Source organism: Odocoileus virginianus, chromosome 3, assembly GCF_023699985.2.
Source record: "Odocoileus virginianus isolate 20LAN1187 ecotype Illinois chromosome 3, Ovbor_1.2, whole genome shotgun sequence".
NCBI lineage: Eukaryota > Metazoa > Chordata > Mammalia > Artiodactyla > Cervidae > Odocoileus > Odocoileus virginianus.
In genome coordinates this window covers 2,080,929-2,101,520 of record NC_069676.1, presented here as the reverse complement: position 1 = coordinate 2,101,520, position 20,592 = coordinate 2,080,929, and the positions used below count along the sequence as shown (strand labels likewise).

General features: G+C 47.7%; 1 protein-coding gene and 1 long non-coding RNA gene across 5 annotated transcripts; one reads left to right on the top strand and one right to left on the bottom strand.

Moving 5' to 3' along the window:
- Nucleotides 1-3: 3 nt before the first annotated feature.
- On the bottom strand, nucleotides 4-7,085 carry TRIM17 (tripartite motif containing 17). Of its 4 annotated transcripts, none has more exons than XM_020894704.2 (7): nucleotides 6,974-7,085; nucleotides 4,838-5,271; nucleotides 3,515-3,610; nucleotides 2,800-3,030; nucleotides 1,219-1,241; nucleotides 1,027-1,127; nucleotides 4-727 (listed from the first exon to the last, which is right to left on the bottom strand). In XM_020894704.2, exons 2-7 carry the CDS (start codon nucleotides 5,264-5,266, stop codon nucleotides 180-182), a joined length of 1,428 nt encoding a protein of 475 aa, XP_020750363.2. In that variant the 5' UTR covers nucleotides 5,267-5,271; nucleotides 6,974-7,085; the 3' UTR covers nucleotides 4-179. The 4 variants fall into 4 exon arrangements, with proteins under 4 accessions (XP_020750363.2, XP_020750365.2, XP_070316919.1 ...); XM_020894706.2 differs by having other exon boundaries at nucleotides 2,800-3,027; XM_070460818.1 differs by lacking the exon at nucleotides 6,974-7,085 and adding an exon at nucleotides 5,925-6,038.
- Nucleotides 7,086-7,145: 60 nt separating this feature from the next.
- On the top strand, nucleotides 7,146-10,624 carry LOC110137982 (uncharacterized). The gene is made up of 3 exons (XR_011485404.1): nucleotides 7,146-7,216; nucleotides 8,438-8,695; nucleotides 9,234-10,624. It is a non-coding gene; the product is annotated as an uncharacterized lncRNA (long non-coding RNA).
- Nucleotides 10,625-20,592: the final 9,968 nt, after the last annotated feature.

Sequence of the window (20,592 nt, the reverse complement as noted above, 5' to 3'; positions counted from 1 at the left end):
CTCTTAATGATTAACTGCTTTAATCATGGTTCTATTTCCACTTTGTAAAACCAGCCTGCACAGCCGATGGCTTGCAAATGCCTCATTTGCGATAAGCTGGGCAGGTGGGCCTTGCTGAGTGGGACCAACCTCACCTTCTGGAGAAAGGAGGGTTGCCCAGGCTCCACCAGCCTGCGCCCCTATCCCTTCACCCACAGAGTCACTGTAGAGATGACCATCTGGCCTGATTTGGGGGCCCCAAGGCAGAAGAAGGGCTGCAGGGGGCCAGGGAAGGCAGGCTGAGAGTAGGTATGCAGGTGGGACCCATTGTTCACATTGTAGAAGGACACCTCTCCAGCTTCAAAATCCAGGAAGATGCCCATGTGGCTCGGAGGCTCGGTCAGTGTGACGGAAGTTGGGGGAAACGTGGCAGGTGCGTACCTCTTTCCCTTGCATAGCTGCACCACCCAGAACCCATTTTCTGGGGACTTGGGGACCCTGTTCCTCCGGCTCACGTTGTCCCTGCACACGCCCAGGGCCCACAGGGCATCACCGGTGAGGTTCATGCCCACCTCCCAGTAGTGCCTCCCCGAGGAGAAGGTCTCTTGGCCAACCGCACAAGGATAGGCGAGGAACCTGTCCTTGCCATGGGGTGCGCCATCCATCGGGGTGCTCAGGTAGCACCTCTGGCGGCTCTCGTACAAGAAGAGGTAGGGGTATGCCGTGGAGGGGTCGGGTACCACATCCTCTGGAGACAGGCCCGGGGTGGAGGGGAGAGGGGAACATTTCAGGGTCAGTGTGGGGAGGGCAAGGCCCTAGCAGGGACCGTTCATCCTAACCCCCACCCAGGCCTCCCTTTGGCTGAGTTCAGCTGTGAAGCTGGAGTTAACTGCATGATCCTATTATATCCCAATTGTGGATATTGGCGGTGCCAAGGAGATGGGGCTGGGGTACCATTTGGGGAACCCCTCTCCTATTGGTGGCTCTTGCCTTGAGTGGCTGAGAGCAGGGTGAGGCATTGCCAAGAGCCCCTGGGCCCCCACTTACCTTGGAAACTCTTGAGGACCTCTATCTGCCCTGGGACCCTACAAATGGTCTTCAGTATGATGGAGGTAGCCTCTGGGTACTGCACAGTCAGGCTGTTCTTCCTCCAGTGGATACAGGTCTCACTGTTCCCTCTGGCCACACTTCCAGTCCTCTCTGCGCCCATCACCACCCCCCACCGCAGGTGGTACTCACCTGCTGAGGAGGCTTTTCATATCCTTCAAAAGACATGGAAGAAAGCAGAGAGACTGGCAGGGTCTGTGGTGTTCCCAAGCACCCCGTGTTGACATTTGGCCAGAAGAGCTAGAAGGGCTTTCTGTGTTGCCATGGCCGCATTTCCAGTTTCTATAGAGTAATCCCGTCTCGGCTATGCACAGTGTCATTTATCTGACTTGCCCAGGCCTCCTCTTCCCCATCACCATGAATGAGGACACAGGGAAGCTGTCCAGCTCATGACACACCATGAAGGCCTCTGTGGGCCTCGGGCCTTGAGTGGGTCAGGAGTCAGTTTAGTGGGTTGCAAACAGATTACATTTTGATAAAAGGCAAAGTATTCCCCTAAAGGTAGAGAGAGTGTATAATCTGTTGTCAGCACCAGACACTTATTGGCAACAGAACCCACAGGATGCTGGGATAACAGGCATAAAAGTGACTGACGCAGGCATACTGGGAGATCTAGATACTCTGCATGTGGCATTTGCTTCAGTTGTATAAACACATTCCTGTGAGTACGTGTAGAGTGACTCGCAATGTGAAATGTGTTTTTTTTTGCTGTGGAGTCCCTCGCTGTGCACACTTGAACCAGTTACCCACTTTTCAGCCAATATAAACTGCCCCTTTCCGGGCCTCCGTGTGCAGGCCCGTCCCTGCTAGGCCAGCTGCACCCTCCCCCACGTCCACAGCTGGCCCGTGCGATCGTGTGACTTGCTCTTGCCTGTGACGTCACCGGCGCCTCTCTGGGGCCAATATGCCCAGGCCCTGCATCATTGTGTGGACAGCAGCTGCCCTCAAGCCACATCCCGGGGCTATGAAGGGGATGAACACAGCCCAGCAGGACTGAAGCCTGTGGTGGGCTGAATTGGCTCCCTCCCCAGATTCATCTGTTGTGGAGTTCAAACCCTGGAGTACCTCAGTGAGACAAGTGCTAGGGCCTGGTGCACTGGGAAGACCCAGAGGGATCGAGTGGAGAGGGAGGTGGGAGGGGGGACTGGGATGGGGAATACATGTAAATCCATGGCTAATTCATTTCAATGTATAACAAAAACTACTGTAATGATGTAATTAGCCTCCAACTAATAAAAATAAATGGAAAAAAAAAATAAAGAATCCAGGCTCCAACCTGTCACTAAAAAAAAAAAAAAAAAAAAAAGGATGTGATTAAGATAAAATCAGATCGTTTGGGTGGGCTGTAATCCAGTCTGACAATGTCTTTATAAAAGGAGGCTATCAGGGCATAGACTGTATACAGAGGAATGACTCTGTGAGGACCCGGGGAGAATATGGCTTATAAGCCAAGGAGAGGTCTCAGGAGAAACCAACTGTGCCCACAACTTGAGCTCAGACTTCCAGCCTTCAGGAGTGTGAGAAAGAAATGTGTGTTGTTTAACCCCCCCCCCGGCCTGTGGTGTTTGTTACACAGCCTGAGCTGATTGAGACAGAGCTTTCCCTGTTGGCCTGAATCTGTTGCCACAGGTCAGCCCACCCTGACTGCACCTGAGCCGGAGCTCAAGCCCCTGTCCAGCACCCCCAGCCAGGTACACAGGCATGCCGCCTCACCTGCAGCATCTGGAGCGGAGTGCGCTCATTCCTGTCCTCCAGCTGCAGGAGCAGCCTCTCTAAGGAGTGACTCTGCTGCTTCAGAGAGGCTGTGCTCTTCTGCAGCTCGGCCACTGTCTCCTCCTCCTCCTTCTTCAGGGCCTGGAGCAGGCGCTGCTTCTCCTCCATCAGGAGGAGGCCCATCTTCTCAAACTCGGCCATGATGCGCTCCCTCCGCTCCTTCACCTTCTCCTGTGTGGGGGCCAGCCAGGGACCTACCACCCCTAGTGCCTGCTTTCAGAACCCACCCACCAACCCCACACACCAGCTTGGAAGGGCTGCTCTGGCAACAGTGGCACATCTCCCCTGGATCCCAGTGACCCACAGAAAACCAGCCAACCAGGCAGGGCTGGGAGTCAGGGATCACACAGAGGCCCCCCTGAATGTCACTGGGGCATAATTTTACTCTAAGCCCCAAATGGCAACATCCAAGCGCCTGTGTGCCCTTGCTCCCTGCATCTTTGAAACGACCAGCCTGTGCTGAGGGCACCATTCTCAGTCCTGATTTGGCAGGAATTCTGGGAAAATCATTGCCCTTCTGGGGTCCTGTGTTCTCATCCACACAGGACAGTGATTTCCCCCCTCAAGGGGCTTCACAGGTCAGGAGGCCTGTGAGGACCCAGCTGGGCTTTCCCCACCATGCTCGGCTGCCGGGTGTGGTGGCCTCGGCACCTACCTGCCACTCGGCCAAGGTCTGTTCCTCCTTGGCCTGCAGCTCTCCAGTCTTCATCATCTCCTCTCGAAGGTACTCCATGTCCTCCTCCAGCTTCAACTGTGGTGCACCCAAACCATGGGATTTGGGGTCAGTGGGCCCCCTGCATGCCCCACATCCAGACAGTGCCCTCTGAAGCTGCATCCACCCTGAACCATCCCAATGGGGTGCAAGGGATGGAAATATGCTACCCCCAAATCTGTCCCTTTGGCAGAAGGATTGTTTTGAGCTGGAGGCAATTAAGAATCAATAGATGCAGAAAGATGCCTTCCAGGGGCTCCCATTATCTGACCAGAAGCATCTTACTGGGGACAGTTGCCCATGAAGAAGATGGAAAGTTGGTGTCAAGATGAACCTACACAAAAAACCCCCATCTTCCTTTACTTTCTCCCTGTATATATATATTTCTGTTATGATCTGAATGTTTGTGTCCCGCCGACATCCAAATTCATATATGGAAGCCCTAACTCCCAATGTGACGGCTGAGGTGGGGCCTTTGGGAGCCGATGAGGTCATGACAGTAGGACCCATGTGAATGGGATTAGTGCCATTATAAAAGAGACCCAAAAGAGAGGACAGCAAGACGCTGGCCATGTGTGGACCAGAAAGGGACTCACCTGACTGTGCTCATCTCTGACATCCGCCTCCCACTGTGAGCAATAAATTGCTGCTTATAAGCCACCTAGTCTGTGGAATTCTGTTACTGAGACGATTTCCCACAGTCTGCCACCCTTGGGAGCCTGAAACTTTTACCTTTGTCCTGTTGCTTTTCTCCAAATGTACTGTTCTTTGTTAAGATGCTATATAAGCCCAAGTTCTAACTGACTTTATTTTTTTTTGTACTGTTGCTGCAGTTTCTCCCAAGTGACTGGCATAGCAGGCATATGTTAGTAAATGGTTTGCCTTTCTCTTCCGTTTGTCTTTGCTCATTCTAATTCATGGGTCCCCAGCTACAGAGCCTCAGGTGGATGGAAGGAAAAGGCTCCCCTCCCCCTGCCTATCAGGGGGTGGCCTGGTTTGCCCCCCCAGATGGCTGCACAAGGACCAGGGAATGTGGATGGGCCTGGTTGGGGACTTGGTCAGTCTGGACTCCTGCATAACCACAGAGGAGCCACGAGACGGCATGGCCCGCAGCCTGCTTTGTTGTGGAGTAAGGGAGCACCCGCTGTGAGGTCCTGCACATGGGGCTGTTTGTTCCAGCAGCCGCTCTCTGCTTCATACGCTCCGTGACACATGCACACACTTGGGCACCCTTGTCGCCTGTCCTGGCCCCCAGCCAGGACCCACCTTGTACTCTTGCACGGCCTCCTCGATAGGGACCACCGTGTGGGGCCGGTGTTCCTGGGACTCCCTGCAGATGATGCAGATGGGCCTCTGGTCATCCTCACAGAAGAGTTTGAGCAGCTCTTGGTGCGCCTGGCACAGGTCCCTGCTCTGCAGGCTGGGGTGCTGCCGCACCATCTCGGCCACCTTGGTCAGCAGACGGTTGGGCCGCAGGTTCCTCTGGGGAGACAGCTCGCGGCACTCAGGGCAGGGGAAGGTGCCCTTCCGCTTTCTCCTCTTTTTCTGGCCTTTGGCCTTCTCCCAGGTCAGCTGGATGCACTCTCGGCAGAAATTGTGACCACAGGTGGTCATCACGGGGTCTGTGAAGTAGTCAAGACAGATGGAGCACGTGGCCTCCTCCTGCAGCTTTCTGGCAAGTTCCACAGCATCCATGGCGCCTGGGGAAGAAATGGAGTGTCCTGCCACATCCTCTCCCTGGAGCCCTGAGCTCTTCAATAGCACTCTCCTGGGCTCCTTTTGAAGATGGGAGTCTGAACCTGGGGTTTTAGGGTACCCTGACTCACCTTCAGTAACGGGCACAAATGTCTGTCTGGAAGCTGACAAAGACCCTCTCCTTCAGCAAACCCCAGCCAGCTTCCTCTGAGCTGTAGGCTTGTCTTTGGCTGGCCCCACCCAGTTTCACAGTATTCCCGCTGTGATATGTGATCTAGTTCCTCATCCCCCACCTTTAATGAATTGATGTCCTTGACCCTCCTTGAGCAAGAATCCTGTTAGGCCTGTTTAGCAATAAGCCCCCTCCTCATGGCACCTCTTGGAGATTTTCCATCACTGACCGCCATCACTCTGCTCCTTAGCTACAGATCTGCACCTGTCTCAGCTGCATTCAGAGATGACATTGCAATAGTCTTGAATAGTCTAGTTTACTCTTTTAACAAGCATCATAGGCTTCTCTTTAACAGAACCCCGCAGAACAGAGGAAGTAGGGAGTTTAAGAGGAAAAATTTCATTAGGGAGCAGGGTTGACAAATTTTCTCTCTTTAACCAACTCTTGCTCAGGCTCCAGAATTTTCTAACGAAGCCTTGGACTTACATGTTTATCTCTCCTTTGTTCAAGTTTAGCAGAAATCCCGCTAGGTGGGTTTAACCAGACCCCCCCCCCCCACCCCGGCCCCCACTCCCTGCTACTCAGATGTTTCCTCTTAGTAACTTCTTGTAACTGACTCTACCCTACTCCTTAAAAATCCCCACTGGCCCATGTGTATTCAGAACTGAACTTCACAATCCTATATAGAAGGTCTAGTTCTATATAGAACTCCAGTTTCTATAGAGCCCCAGTTTCTATGGAACCCCGGTTTCTATGCTAATATCTTTCTTCTTATTTCAATAGTCCCAAATAGAACCTGTTTTTACCCCTCTGCCATCCAGCTCTGATTTTCCTTGACGAGGTGCAGAAAAGATAAAGGCGGGCCATCACATGCACACACGCTCACATGCACAGGAACACACATGTACATGTGCATGCGTGTTTAGACACACAAAGGCACATGCAGCGGCACCTACACATGTGCACCAGCATCTCAACACACACACACACTCTGGGGTTGGAATGACTTGATGCAGTGGAGATCCAGTCCTCCTGGATGCACTTCACAGGGTGGTGGTTAGGGCTGAGTTAGAGTGGATTTGAACATCATTTCTGAATTATTAATGCAAGCACTGTCCAGGTTCACTTCTATGCAGTCTGAAACTATGGCGGCTGGATTCTGCAGATTCCTGAATGCCTGACATTGGTTCACTTTGCCTCTGGGAAGAGCTTTGGCATGAGTCTCTCCCTCTGCTCTCAGCTGCCCTTCGTTGGGACTGCTGCCCACCCAACAGAAGCTGGGTGAGAGTGGGGCGGTCTGGGGGAAGCCACCCAAGGGCTCTGGGCCAGTGATGGTGGGCGGGCCTTCCTTGACCCCTGAACGTTGCTCTGTAAATGCAGGGCTAAAATAGCGGGCTCCTCTGGTTCCAGTTTACAACCACCTTCAAAGCTGGGTCAGCCACTCCACTAGGGCAGAGGGTGCACGGGGTCCCGACCTGAGCCTCAGCACCCACAAAGTGACCACCCGCCTGCTCCCTCAAGGGGGTGATACTCACGGGGTAAAGCGGTGCACGCTGCACCTCGCCAGAACCACGCCTCCAAACGCGGCCCAGGAAAGCCTGCTTGGGGCGATGGAAACCACCCGGGCGGGGATCCGAGGGCGCCGGACTTCGGGGCTTTGTGGCGTCAGCAGGAGCCCGAGGTCGAGGGGCGGGGCCGGAATCAGGTCGGGGGCGGGGAGGTTTCGTGGGCGAGAGGTTGTCAGCAGCCTAGCGATGGAGGCAGGATTCTCCTGCCGGGTAAGGAGCCCTCACAGAGCTGGCCGGAGCTGAGGAGGCGAGGGAAGGAGCGGCAGCGGGGCAGGGTGTGGGGTTAGGTAGGCAGGCGGGAACGGGAGAGGTAGACGGTGGTGGGAGCCTTGTCTGCGGAGGGGAAGACGTGTGGGGCGGCAGGGAGAGGATCCCATATTGGGAGGGGCGTGAAGACAGAAGGGGCGGCGGGGGTCCGGCACACCTTTGGCGGAGATGGAGGGGGTCTCTGGTCGACCGGAGGCTCCAGGTCTCCCGGGGCTCCGCTCCCCACCCCCACGCTGCCTGGCTGGCTGATCTGTGTGTGTTTCTGCTGAGATCTCCAGGACAGGGTCCGGTGGGGCAAGGCTCAGGGCAGTGAGTGGGGTGGGGGCCAGAAACCTAGTTGAATGGGGCGACGTGTGTGTTAGTCACTCAGTCCTGTCCGACTCTTCGCGACCACGGGGACTGTGGCCCCGCAGGCTCTCGGGTGTTAGTTAGAACCCCCCTGAAGTCCCTGAGGCTGCTCTGCAGGTAAGGTGGGTCTGCGCTTACAGTTTCTTTCAACTCAGAAAATAGACTCACAGGATTGTAAAAATATTCCTTTCTCTGACCTTTTCAACTGTGTTTAACTCTTTTTTCCTGGCTAAATAAGCCTGTGGCCCATCTCATATATCAAGAACGATTCAGACCTAGGAGCGTTTCTGAAATGTAATCATTTCCCAGAGTCCTGGGAGGATATGGGCCTACCTTGTCATCGAACTTCAAATCATCTTAGATCATAATTGTAGGAGAAAATTAGCAACATTATCATGAAGACATGAAAGTAATAGGTTGTAGTTACTTAGCCATGGGAAAAGAAGAGGTTCCCTTCCATCTCTGCAATCCTTGTAGCTATTGCTCGGAATCAGCATCATGTTCTTGTTCTAATTCAATAACAAAATGTTTTCTCTTTTTCTTTCTCTTCTCTGTGAGTGGTTTTCTGGGTTGGTAGCAGATTTTGTTGTACATTTCCCCATTAATGTGCCAGAAATTAATTGTTGAGAACGAACATTGAGAACTAACAGTGATCAGATTCAGGCTCACATGTCTTTACCAAGAATATTGTGGTAGCAGATTTTGTTGTACATTTCCCCATTAATGTGCCAGAAATTAATCGTTGAGAACTAACGTTGAGAACTAACAGTGATCAGATTCAGGCTCACATGTCTTTACCAAGAATATTGTGTACAGGTGTAGGTGCGGTTGCAGGTGCTACAGAACCAAAGTTTTTTTAAAGAACTAGCAAGACTGTTAAGCCTGCAACAGAGCTGGAGACCCTTGGGTCACTGTTGCGAATCTGAGACAGGGAGAGTGAGACCCATGACCCAGCATCACCTGTACAGCTTGTTGGAAGCCTGGGGGCAGGTTGTTGGTCCTTTATGAGCTTCTACTACTGGCTGCAGCACCATGCCACCTGCTCAGAAGGACACATGGACTCAAATGATCCAGGTAACAGCACAGAACATGCATCCTTCAAGAAGCAGCTTCTGCCCCACAAGACTCCTTATTCTCTTTCCAATGAGGAAGTAAATGGAAACAGCCCAAATGAGAACAAGCAGAGGGAATTTATTCATAAGCTCTCTGCAACAAGGGAGATGACCACCTTCCCTTGGCAGCAATTCAGGGTCAGTCCGTGGTGTGCAAGAGCTTCCTCTTGGAAAAAGAGAAGGTTTTGGGTGTGCCCTGATAGAGGCTGTGGGTCTGGGAAACTGGAGCAACTGACTAGAAGCAAAGTGTCCTGGCAAGTCTGACTGACAGCAGGTTGGCTTTCTGGGCTGATTAATGTAGAGGGTTTGTTGGCTTCCTGGACAGTTTTACTATAGACTGAATGTGTGCCCCTAAAATCCATATGTTGAAATGTAGCCCCTGAGAGGTGGGGCCTTTGGGAGGTTGATTAGGTCAGGAGGGTGGAGCCCTCGTGAATGGGATTAGTACACTTAGAAAAGAGACTGCTTCTCCCAGAGAGCTCCTTTATCCTTTCTATTAGGTAAGGACGTAGCAAGAAGATGGATGTCTGTAACCCAGGAAGCAGGCCCTCACCAGACACCAAATCAGTTGGTACCCTGCTCTTGGACTTCCATCCTCCAGAACTGTGAGAAATGAAAGTTTGTGGTTCATGAGTGGCCCTGTCACGATATTTTGTTATAGCAGTCAGAGCAGATTAAGACAAGACTGCTGCACATTGTGGGTCAGAGTTCTCTTTTTATATGGTCTGGCTACTGTTTGGATGTTCAGTGTCCCACTGGAATGAAGCTGCTGTTAGATGAGGGCTTGTCTGACCCAGGGAGAGCCGTTCTTCCCACCTAATGGTTTCTAGAGGAATTCTTCGGGACTACATGTGGTGTAGTGGTTTCCTGCCCATCCTGAAGCTGTGCTGGGTGGCTCCCTCACCCTGCCTGTTTGGAGAGCTCAACCTAGCCGCAGAGAATCAGCTCAGGCTGCAGTACGTGGATCCGAGAGAAAGCAGGATGGGAAACATAAAAACATAATCTAAAACTAAGGAGAACATGTGTTAGGGAACCATGGACTGGAACCGCCTGCTGTGACCAGGCAGCACAATGACTGCTTGCATGAGTTATCACACAGCAGGAGGCCCAAATAAGGAACACAGAACTAATGAACTACTGCCAAAAGGAGGGGGTACATACCAGCCTGTAACACGTCCTGCCAACCCTCCAGAAACCTTTGTGCTGAGACGCTTACACTCCCAAGGACTCTGAGTCAGACCAAATAGGGGCACAAGCAGGAAGACTGGCCAGAGAAACCCCAGAAAGCTAACCCCATCACCATAAAACCTGAGGCTGGGAGCCTCTTGGCAGAGCAGTTCTCCTGGGTTCTCTTACCTCACCATTCTCTCCCTGGGTGCTCCTTTCCAATGAAGTCTTTTTTGTCAGCACATGTGTCTCCTTGGACAATTTGTTTCTGACTGTCAGACAAGAGACCGTTTTAGGCCTTGGAAGGATTCCCTCTTCCCGCAACATTTGTGTGCCTGCTCTGTGGCCTTCAGAGCCTCACTTCACTTCATGCCCAATGACACAGACTGACAACTTCATTTCTGGCTCTTTTTTCTACTTAGTTTTGTGAAGTTTGAATCATTTCACGTAGAGTTTTTGTTTCCATTTATATTTGCCACTTTTAGTCAGAGGGACAGAAGCAAAAAATTAAAAGTTAGACTTTTTCTTTGAAATGTACAAAGCTAAGTATAAAGGAAATATAAGCTTTCAAATGATGATTTTGATGTGTTTGTAGCATTTATTCTTCTGAAGTATAGGGAAAGAAAATCATTTACTAATTTTAGAGGCATGTGAACTAAACCAATAAAAGAATAACAAGAAAAGCATAAACATTTTATTTATTTTTAAAAAATTTATGTGCTTGAGGGCTTCACAGACAAGAACTGTAACCCCCCCCCCCCCCCACCTCCCTCAAGGGCCTATTTTGTTAACTGAAAAAAATATACAATGTGACTTTTGTGAATTAAGTTTCATTGGGACAAAATGAGGACTATAGCCTGGGACACAGTGTTTCAGACACTTCTGAAGAACTGCTTGGAAGAGGTGGGGGGTGGTCTGTGTATATATGATTTTGGTGAAAGGATATACATGCAATCAAGCACACATTTTTGCATTAGGTTGCTGCTAGTCATGAGGAGCAGATGTCTCTGTTAATGACTGTAATGCTTTTCTAGATATAAGATGAAAGAATTGGGCTCATAATCTTCTGCTGAAAATATTGAACTGTACAAAGGCCTGTTCTGCCCATTTTTCCCAGAGCTCAGAGTGCATCATTCCTGATCTCCGCACTGAACTCCTTTGGGGGTGTGTGTGTATCAGTGACTATATTGGCAAGTGAATTTATCTTTGTAGAGGCAGATGGCAAATGCTATTTTTTAGTTGGCAAGATTGATTTTAACAAAGGTGATAAATTGTGGAGAAGTAAAAAAAAAAAAGGGGGGGGGAGCTTCTGTGGTGGTTCAGGTGGTGAAGAATCCACCTGCAATGTGGGAGACCTCAGTCCAGTCCCTAGGTTGGGAAGATCCCCTGGTGAAGGGAACAGCTACCCACTCCAGTATTCTGGCCTGGAGAATTCCATGGACAGAGGAACCTGGTAGGCTACAGTCCATGGGGTCACAAAGAGTCAGACACAACTGAGTGACTTTCAAAAAAAAGAGCTTGGGCTTCTTATAGTGGTGAATTGTAGGCAGGTTAAATAAGTGGGGAAATTAATGATAGGTATAGATAGGGGTTTCCCTGGTGGCTCAGATGATAAAGAATCTGCCTGCAATGCAGGAGACCCTGGTTCCATCCTTGGGTCAGGAAGATCCCCTGAGAAGGGCATGGCAACCTACTCCAGTATTCTTGCCTAGAGAATTCCATGGACAGACTGTGGGGTTGCAAAGTGTCAGACATGTCAGAGCGACTACCACACAAACACATGGGTTATATAGCAAGTTTTGCTTATGCAGACTCATCTCAGTGTTGACTCTCTTTGGTGATCCCTTTTCTGGTACAGAGGTCAGGGGATACCTGCACAAGAGGGTCTTAGGTCTGCTTTTAGACAGATAGATGAAGGGCAGAGAGCTCATCCTGTGTCTGCTTTATCTCAACTGACTTCAGCTCAAAATAAGCTTATGGCAATTGGGGCGTCCCTGATAGCTCAGTTAGTAAAGAATCTGCCTGCAATGCAGGAGACCCTGGTTCTATTCCTGGGTTGGGAAGATCCACTGGAGAAGGGATAGCTACCCACTCCAGTATTCTAGGGCTTCCCTTGTGGCTCAGCTGGTAAAGAATCCGCCTGCAATGCGGGGAGACTTGGGTTCGATCCCTGAGTTGGGATGATCCCCTGGAGAAGGGAAGGGTTACCCACTCCAGTATTCTGGCCTGGAGAATTCCATGGACTATATAGTCCATGGGGTCACAAAGAGTCGGGTGCAACTGAGCGACTTTCACTTTCTTTCAAAGTAGCATTGTGTGTAAGCTCTAACAGTTTCTTTTTATAAGGTAGGTGCCTGCCTTACACTTTGGTTGCTAAGGTGTCCATTCAAGGGGGCACTCTGAAGGCTATCTCAAATAAATACACTGCCAGCTACATGACTAGATAAACAACCAGGACTTGAATGTGCACTACCTAACTCACCACTGACATGCCTTCTGTGTCCCAAGAACTGTAAGTAAAAAATTATTTTTTCTTCAAATTTCCTAATAGCTATTGCTGAAGAACATCTTGCAGAATCATAATAAAACCCACAAGGGTTGGTCCATTTGTAACACTAATTTACACAGGGTTCTGTGGGAAACTCGCCAGGCTCAGAGGAGTGCTCCCTAACCCCCAGGCGTTTCTAGGCAATAGCATTACTATTAAAGGTGGTGAAGACAGATTTCATCCCGTACTATTACGGGGATGGGAAAGAGACCTTGGTATTGAACTGATCTCAACTCCGAATACAACAAAGACAACTGGGATTTGTGGCCTATGAGTGGAGAGGGGTGGTCAGTGGTTGGAAAGTTACTAAGAGGGAACATCAGTGGGAAGAGGGTGTTGACAGAAATAATCTAGAATAGGAATAGAAAAGTTTTATTTCAGCCAAACTGAGGATGATAGCCTGGGAGACAGTCTCACAGGTAGCTCTGAGGAACCACCCTGGAGAAGCATGTTTTTCACCAGAGTTTTATATCTTATCAGAAGAAAGAACATCAAAAAGATAGGAGGTACATTCATTCAAGGCTTGCAAAAAAAAACCCCCCACAAAACCCAGACCAGCACGGTGAGTTAGTATGGCCTTTGTACTTGGGAAGGGAGTCTTATTATCAAAGGAGTACTAGTAATTGCAGCCTAAAGAAGGCATTTAATCTTTATCTTTTTAGAAAAAATATTTACTTATTTGACTGTATCAGGTCTTGGTTGTGACAAGTGGGATCCATGTGGAATCTTTCGCTGTGGCATGTGGGCTCTGGAGCTCACGGGCTCAGTAGTTGCATCATGAAGGCTTAGTTGCTCTGGGGCATGTTGGATGGGGTCAAATCCATGTCCCCTGCATTGCAAGGTAAATTTTTAACCACTGGACCACCAAGGATGTCCATAATCTTTATCTTTAAAACAGACATTCTTTACATCCTATCAATGCAAATTTTTCTTTAATGATTAAAGAAGATATACAAGGTATATTTGATAGACCACGAACCAGCTATTTTAGTCAGCATGAAATTCAAGTTATATCATGTGTAAGCCAGAATGATGGTTACCATACATCGATATTTGAAAATTCCATCCACTAGGGGGAGTCTTGCTTAACGAGCTGTCTTTGTTTAGTGCTCTGTAATAGGATACCATACTGTTCATGGGGTTCTCAAGGCAAGAATACTGAAGTGGTTTGCCATTCCCTTCTCCAGTGGACATTTTGTCAGAACTCTCCACTGTGACCCATCTGTCTTGGGTAGTCCTGCATGGCATGGCTCATAGTTTCATTGAGTTAGATAAGGCTGTGGTCCATGAGATCAGATTGGTTAGTTTTCTGTGATTGTAGTTTTCAGTCTGTCTGCCCTCTGATGGAGAAGGATTAGAAGGTTATGGAAGCCTCCTGATGGGAGAGACTGACTGAGGGGAAAGCAGAGACATTACTTTGCCAACAAAGGTCTGTCTAGTCAAAGCTATGGTTTTTCCAATAGTCATGTATGGATGTGAGAGTTGGACTATAAGGAAACCTGAACACTGAAGAGTTGATGCTTTTGAACTGTGGTGTTGGAGAAGACTCTTGAGAGTCCCTTGGACTGCAAAGAGATCCAACCAGTCCATCCTAAAGGAGATCAATCCTGAGCGTTCATTGGTAGGACTGATGCTGAAGCTGAAACTCCAATACTTTGATCACTTGCTGCGAAGAACTGACTCATTTGAAAAGACCCTGATGCTGGGAAAGATTGAAGGCGGGAGAAGAAGGGGACGACAGAGGATGAGATGGTTGTATGACATCACCGACTTGATGGACATGAGTTTGAATAAACTCTGGGAGTTCGTGATGGACAAGGAGGCCTGGCGTGCTGCAGTCCATGGGGTCACAATGAGTTGGACATGACTGAGTGACTGAACTGAACTGAATAGGATAGGATACCATAGCGGGACCAGGGACCAGGCTTGATCAGTCAAGAGCGTTTGTGTTTTATTAAAGTATAAAAAGGAACAAAGAAAGCTCCTGACATAGACATCAGGAGGGGGACAGAGAATGCCCCCCCCCACTAGTCTTATCAAGGGAGCTATATACTTTATTACAGTAAAGAGTCTTAACAGGATTAGAACTAACAACAGAAAGGACTTACCAGACCTAAAACACAAGATAACAAGATTAGTCAGAAGATTCTTGTTAAGGAGAAACATGTCCTTGAGCAAGATACATTGTTATATAGACTAAGACAAAGCAATATAGAAAAAAAGTTTGTCATTTTCTCCTCCTCAAGAGCCCCAGACCCCTTTCTCCTCCTTGGCAACCCTGGACTTCTTATCAACCTACCTAAGAATTGACTCTCTCAGTCAGAGTCACTGAGATAAACAACAGACATTTCTCATAGTTTTGGAGGCTGGAAGTGTAAGACAAAAGTGCTGACAGATTTGGTGAGACAGATATGGTTCACGGACTTGCCTTCTTACTGTGTCCCCACATGGAATCAGGGAACTCTCTGGGGTTTCTTTTATACAGTTAGTATAAAAGAGCGCTACCTTCCTGACCTAATCGCCTCCCACAAAGGCCCCACCTTCTCATACCAGCACCTTGGGGGTTAAAATTTAATATATGAATTTTGGGAGGCCATCAAATGGTCTACAGCACTGCCTAACAGGATTTTTGCTCAAGGCAGGTCAAGGATGTACATGTACACTAAAGGTGGGGGATAAAAAAGCAGACATCAAGCAACTCTTGCTACACTGACCTAGCATGACCCTTTGCTAAAGGCACTGCCCAGGATGAACACAGAAGCCCATGGTCTGGGCCTTGTCGAGATGAGGGTTCAGAGGAGCCTGGCTGGAATTTGGTCAAGAAGAGTCTTTGACATGATTACAGCTGGAACTTGCATTAAGGCTTTGGGGCACTGCAAGTTGCCCTCTGGTTTGTGGGAGCTGATGGGCATTTGTATGCTTTGCCGTGATGTCCAGAATGACTGGGAGAACTGTCAGCATTCCTGGAAACTTTGAAATTGCTATTTTATGGAATGTAATATTGGGAAAATTGAAATGCATACAGTATTGCTTTGGGGGTGTCATTCCATGGAGCTGTTGGGTCTTGGTGTCAGATGGGACCCTGATGTTCTACCCATCTTGTCAAAGTGGGGTCCTTTATACAGTTATCCTCAAGACAGGCACCCACCTCCTAGTGAATAAGATGTATGGCTGTCCTCCTTGGGGAATAAGGTGGGAATGGGCTTAGGTCAAGTATCTGCAGCCCTGCAACTTCCAGGCTTGGTTCCAGGCTTTCCTTTTAAAGTAACAGAGTAATCCTCTCTTTCTTCTATCTCATGCAGCCCTTCAAATATCTGGAGATATCCATTTTGCTTTTCCCCCCACACCTTGCCCACTGACCCTCTCCAACAGGTCGTCCATTCTTTAGCCTTAACACTGCTGCCACTGTTCTGATTTAGTCTGGTTTCCAGACATTCCACCAACACGATAGTTTTTCTCTGTAGTTACCATAGACAGCCTGCTGTACCTGTCAGGAGTTTGTTGTAATAACAAACAGCCCCACATCTGAAGATGCACCATACAAAGGAATTTCTCACATCTACTATATGTGCATCATGGGCCTTGTAGGGGAGGGGAAAAACATTTTCCACCCATCCTCTTATGCTTTCCCAAGGTCTATGAATTAAACTGACAGCAGACAGACTAGTGAAAGCTGCTCAGTCGTGTCTGACTCTTTGCGACCCCATGGACTGTCCATGGAATTCTCCAGGCCAGAATACGGAGCTGGTAGCCTTTCCCTTCTCCAGGGGATCTTCCCAACCCAGGGATCTAGCCCAGGTCTCCTGCATTGCAGGCAGATTCTTTACCAGCTGAGCCACAAGGGAAGCCCAAGAATACCGGAGTGTGTTAATAGAAAAAAAGAGACTGATTTTTATCACATGTTTCTAAGTCTGTGTGTATGGCCACTTCCTAGAAAGAATTGAAAACACAAATTGGTGGTTAGACCCTGGGATTATTTACCATTTTTTAAAAAAGGACAATAAACTGTGGAGAAGTGACTAGACTGAGGAAAGGGGATCTGGACTTCTAGGTTTGGAGGAGGGGATTGTGGGAAGGTAACTAAGGAAATGTATGAAAGTGAAAGGAAGTTAGTCATTTAGTCATGTCCGACTCTTTGTGACCCCATGAAATATAGACCACCAGGCTCCTCTGTCCATGGAATTCTCCAGGCAAGAGTACTGGAGTGGGTAGCCATTTCCTTCTCCAGGGGATCTTCCCGATGCAGGGATCGAACCCAGGTCGCCCACATTGTGGGCAGACTCTTTACCGACTGAGCTGCCAGGGAAGCCACAGGAAATGTGTGGGGGTGACCAATGATAGATAAGGGCTCTTATGCAGACTTGGCTCAGTCCCATCTCAGCTGATGAGTCCCTCTCCTTTTTTCCTGATATTGGGGCGGGGGGGTACCTTTACAAATGGAGGTTTTCTTTAAAAATGGGAAACTTCTGCCCTGCTTATAAGCAGAGTGAAGTGAAAGTCAGTCAGTCGTGCCCGACTCTTTGTGACCCCATGGACTATACAGTCCATGGAACTTTCCAGGCCAGAACACTGGAGTGGGCAGCCTTTCCCTTGTGTAAACAGAGAGAGAAGCTCAAAATCATCAATAGAGCAAAGGAACCTATTTTGGGGTGGCATGTTCTGAGCCCCTTTAGCCTCTCTGGATGATATGCATCCTCTTTCAGGAGGCCAGCTCATAGCCTCTACCATCTGGAACATTGCCACTGCCAGGATGGGAGTCACCAGCTCTCAAAGCCAGTTATTCCAGAAAGTGCCAGTGGGTGACCCTCTGGCTTAAAAGCCCTCAGTTATTTTGAGCCACTGGGACCCAAGACACAGGCCTCTTTAATGACGGCTAGTAGCATCTGTTTGGGACTCAGCTACCTTAGGAAGTGATGGCAACCCAGCGGACATCCCAGTCCAGGCAGCCTGAGAACACGGAGCTTGTCTGGACTCTCCTCTGTTGGATTTGTGGGCTCACTACAACAGCCAGCTCCCAGCAGAGGAGCTGTGCAGAGTCTCCTGGGACAAAGGAGAAGACAGCAAGCTGATACACGACCCTTCAGTCCATGATGGCCCAGAGCTGATTTTATTAGATGCAGAAAATTTTTCTGTTTAGGTATCTGGGGTTACCCATTTCTGGAAACCTTTCTTCCCAGATGAGAGCCGCTATGACCCTCTGTCCAGTTTGTACTCTCTGTATCTGGGAAGCGATGAATGTAAGCCAGGGCTTCTTCCTCTGCTTTATTCAGTTTCTACCTGCATTCTCTCTCAAGGACAGGGCATGTGGGCCATCAGAAAGAGTTCTTGGGGGGTCCATCAGACAAGAAACCTATATGTCCTCATAAGGAGGGGGACAGACAAGTGGTGACCTATTGGAAAACTCTGTTCTGCCTAGATTGCGGTACCAGTTTCCTGGATCCAGGTCCTATGGAGAGGGAAGAGGGGAGCGGTTGCTTAAGGTATAAACTTGTAACCAGTAGATAAATAAGTCCTAGAGATCTATTGCACAGTATAGTGATTATGGTCACCAATTCTGTATTATAAACCTAAAGTTGCTGAGAGATTAGATCTTAATTGTTCCTTCTACAAATAAGCAATGCTGATTATGTGATGTTGATAAGTGGTGTTAATTAAGAGGTGTTAATTAATGTTATGGTGCTAGTTATATTGCAATATATAAATGTATCAAATCAACAAATACACCCTACATTCATGCATTGTTATATGCCAATTAACTGTAGAGTTCATGGGGTTGCAAAGAGTCAGACATGACAGTGACTTTCACTTTCACTTTCATATAAATGTATCAAATCAACACACTGTATACCCTACACTCCTGCATTGTTATTTGCCAGTTATGGGCTTCCCTGGTAGCTCAGCTGGTGAAGAATCCACCTGCAATGCAAGAGACCCTGATTCGGTCCCTGAGTCCCTGGAAGATCTCGTGAGGGGATAGGCTACCCACTTCAGTATTCTTGGGCTTCCCTGGTAGCTCAGCTGGTAAAGAATCCGCCTGCAATGCAGGTGACCTGGGTTCTATCCCTGTGTTGGGAAGATCCCCTGAAGAAGGGAAACGCTACCCATTCCAGTATTCTGGCCTGGAGAATTTCATGGACCATATAGTACGTGGGGTTGCAAAGAGTTGGACATGACTGAGCGATTTTCACTCACTTCACTATGCCAATTTTATGTCAATAGGAGTTTAGAAGATGGTTCTATGAAGTCTCTTTGAAGTAAAAAGGAAGTCGCAGGTCTTGACCCTGGGCAGCATGTCATGTGGGGAGCAGGAGGACCTCAGATTTTGGCCCCTCCTTGGTTAAAGGAGGGCCTCATGGTACAAATCATGCCTGCTATTCTGTGACCTCTTGAGGCACAGGTCTTATAAAGGTGCCATGGAGGAGAAATGATCCGCAAGAACTCAGAAAGACCTGCTGGCTGAGAGATCAGTGGTGACAGTAAAAGGAGAGTTGACTTTTATTTTAAGCAAATTCATGGTGTTGTCTGATAAATATAAGGAAAAGAAAGAACATCTGGAAAAGCAGACACTGACCTTTTGTTTAAACACGTACCTGGATCGGTTTTACTCTGGGAAAGAGTTCAGTCATTTCCAGTGATACTTACCTTATAATAGTAGACCTAAGACATGTTTCAGAATTTATGTTGCTGATGTTACTTAAATATTTTTTTAAATTTTATTTTCAGAAACCATGGAAATGGTATAAAACTTAATTCCAAAAGGTTGATAATGAAATTTTGAGTCTCTCTCAGCTGAAGGTTTTCTCAGTTCCAAGTTTCCATTTTTGAGATTGAATTTCTTGTATATTCTTTAAAAGGTACATATTCAAGCGTCTATTATTTTTATCTAAATGATGGCGTATTATGCATACTGTTCTACAACTTGCCTTTAGTTAAACCTACCAAGTTACCAGGACATGTAAGAACTTTCCGATTCTTCTTAATGACTTCACATTTTCCCCTCTGAAGCTTTGAGATTGTTTCCAATTATTTTATCATGAAGGTGATTTATTTCTCTTCCCGGTAACCTGAGGCAAACAAATAGGACATTAATAATGAATGTTTCGGCTGATGCAACATTTTTACAAATACTTCTTACATATCCCACATCATGCTGGTATGGGGGCAACAGGCAGAGACCTGATGTACAAAAGAAAACACAAATTAAAAATAAACAACTTAATTCTCTCTATGTAAATTAAGAGGATATGTCCGCCCTTCTTTTTCTTTCATAATTTCTTCCTCTGCCCTTTTTACATCTATGTAAATCTTTTTAGTGGCTAAACTTTCTAGTCTCATATCTCAGGAATGTTTCCCAAGCACCTGGAACTCACCTCTGAAATGTAATTGTAAAGAAGGAAAAAACTTTTCCTCTCCCCTCTTAGATTCAGTATCTGAGGACTGCAAATTAACATGACAAAAGACAGATTAACAGGGAAAAAGGCATACAAATTGTATTGATGTTAATATTTTTACATGCTTCTGGAGACTCACAGCAAGAAGTGAAAATCCAAGAAATGGTTAGACTCAGAAGCTTACATATCATTTTACCAAAAGGTGTTAAGTTGTGGGAAGGTGAGTAACAAATGTATGGCAGGTAAATGTCGTTTAATAAGGTTTGTTTGTTACTCATCAGGGCACTAACTTTTCATCTCCATGCCCATAAAATTCCCTCAGGGAGGGGCTTTCTGGCAGTCCTAATTTCTTAGAAGTTTCTGCTTTTAGTTAGATAAGGGAAGCACTGAGAAGGTGTCTTTCTACATCTATTGATTCTCAGTTGGCATCAGCTCAAAATAATCCATATGCCAAAGTGGCATAGCTTGAGGTGGCATATTTGGACTCTCTTAATAATCATCAATGAATATAATGCCCATTTCCCAACTTCCTTGGAGAAAATGAGCCTAACTATCCCTTGCAAAATGTATCTAAAGTATTGAATGGGTTGCATCTACTCAGCTCTGTAAAAGAATGAGATTTCTTACAAGCAACGATATGCCAATAAAATGGACAACATGGAAGGAATGGACAAATTCTTAGAAAAGTACAACATTCCAAGACTGAACCAGAAAGAAATGGAAATCATGAACAGACCAATCACAAGTAATAAA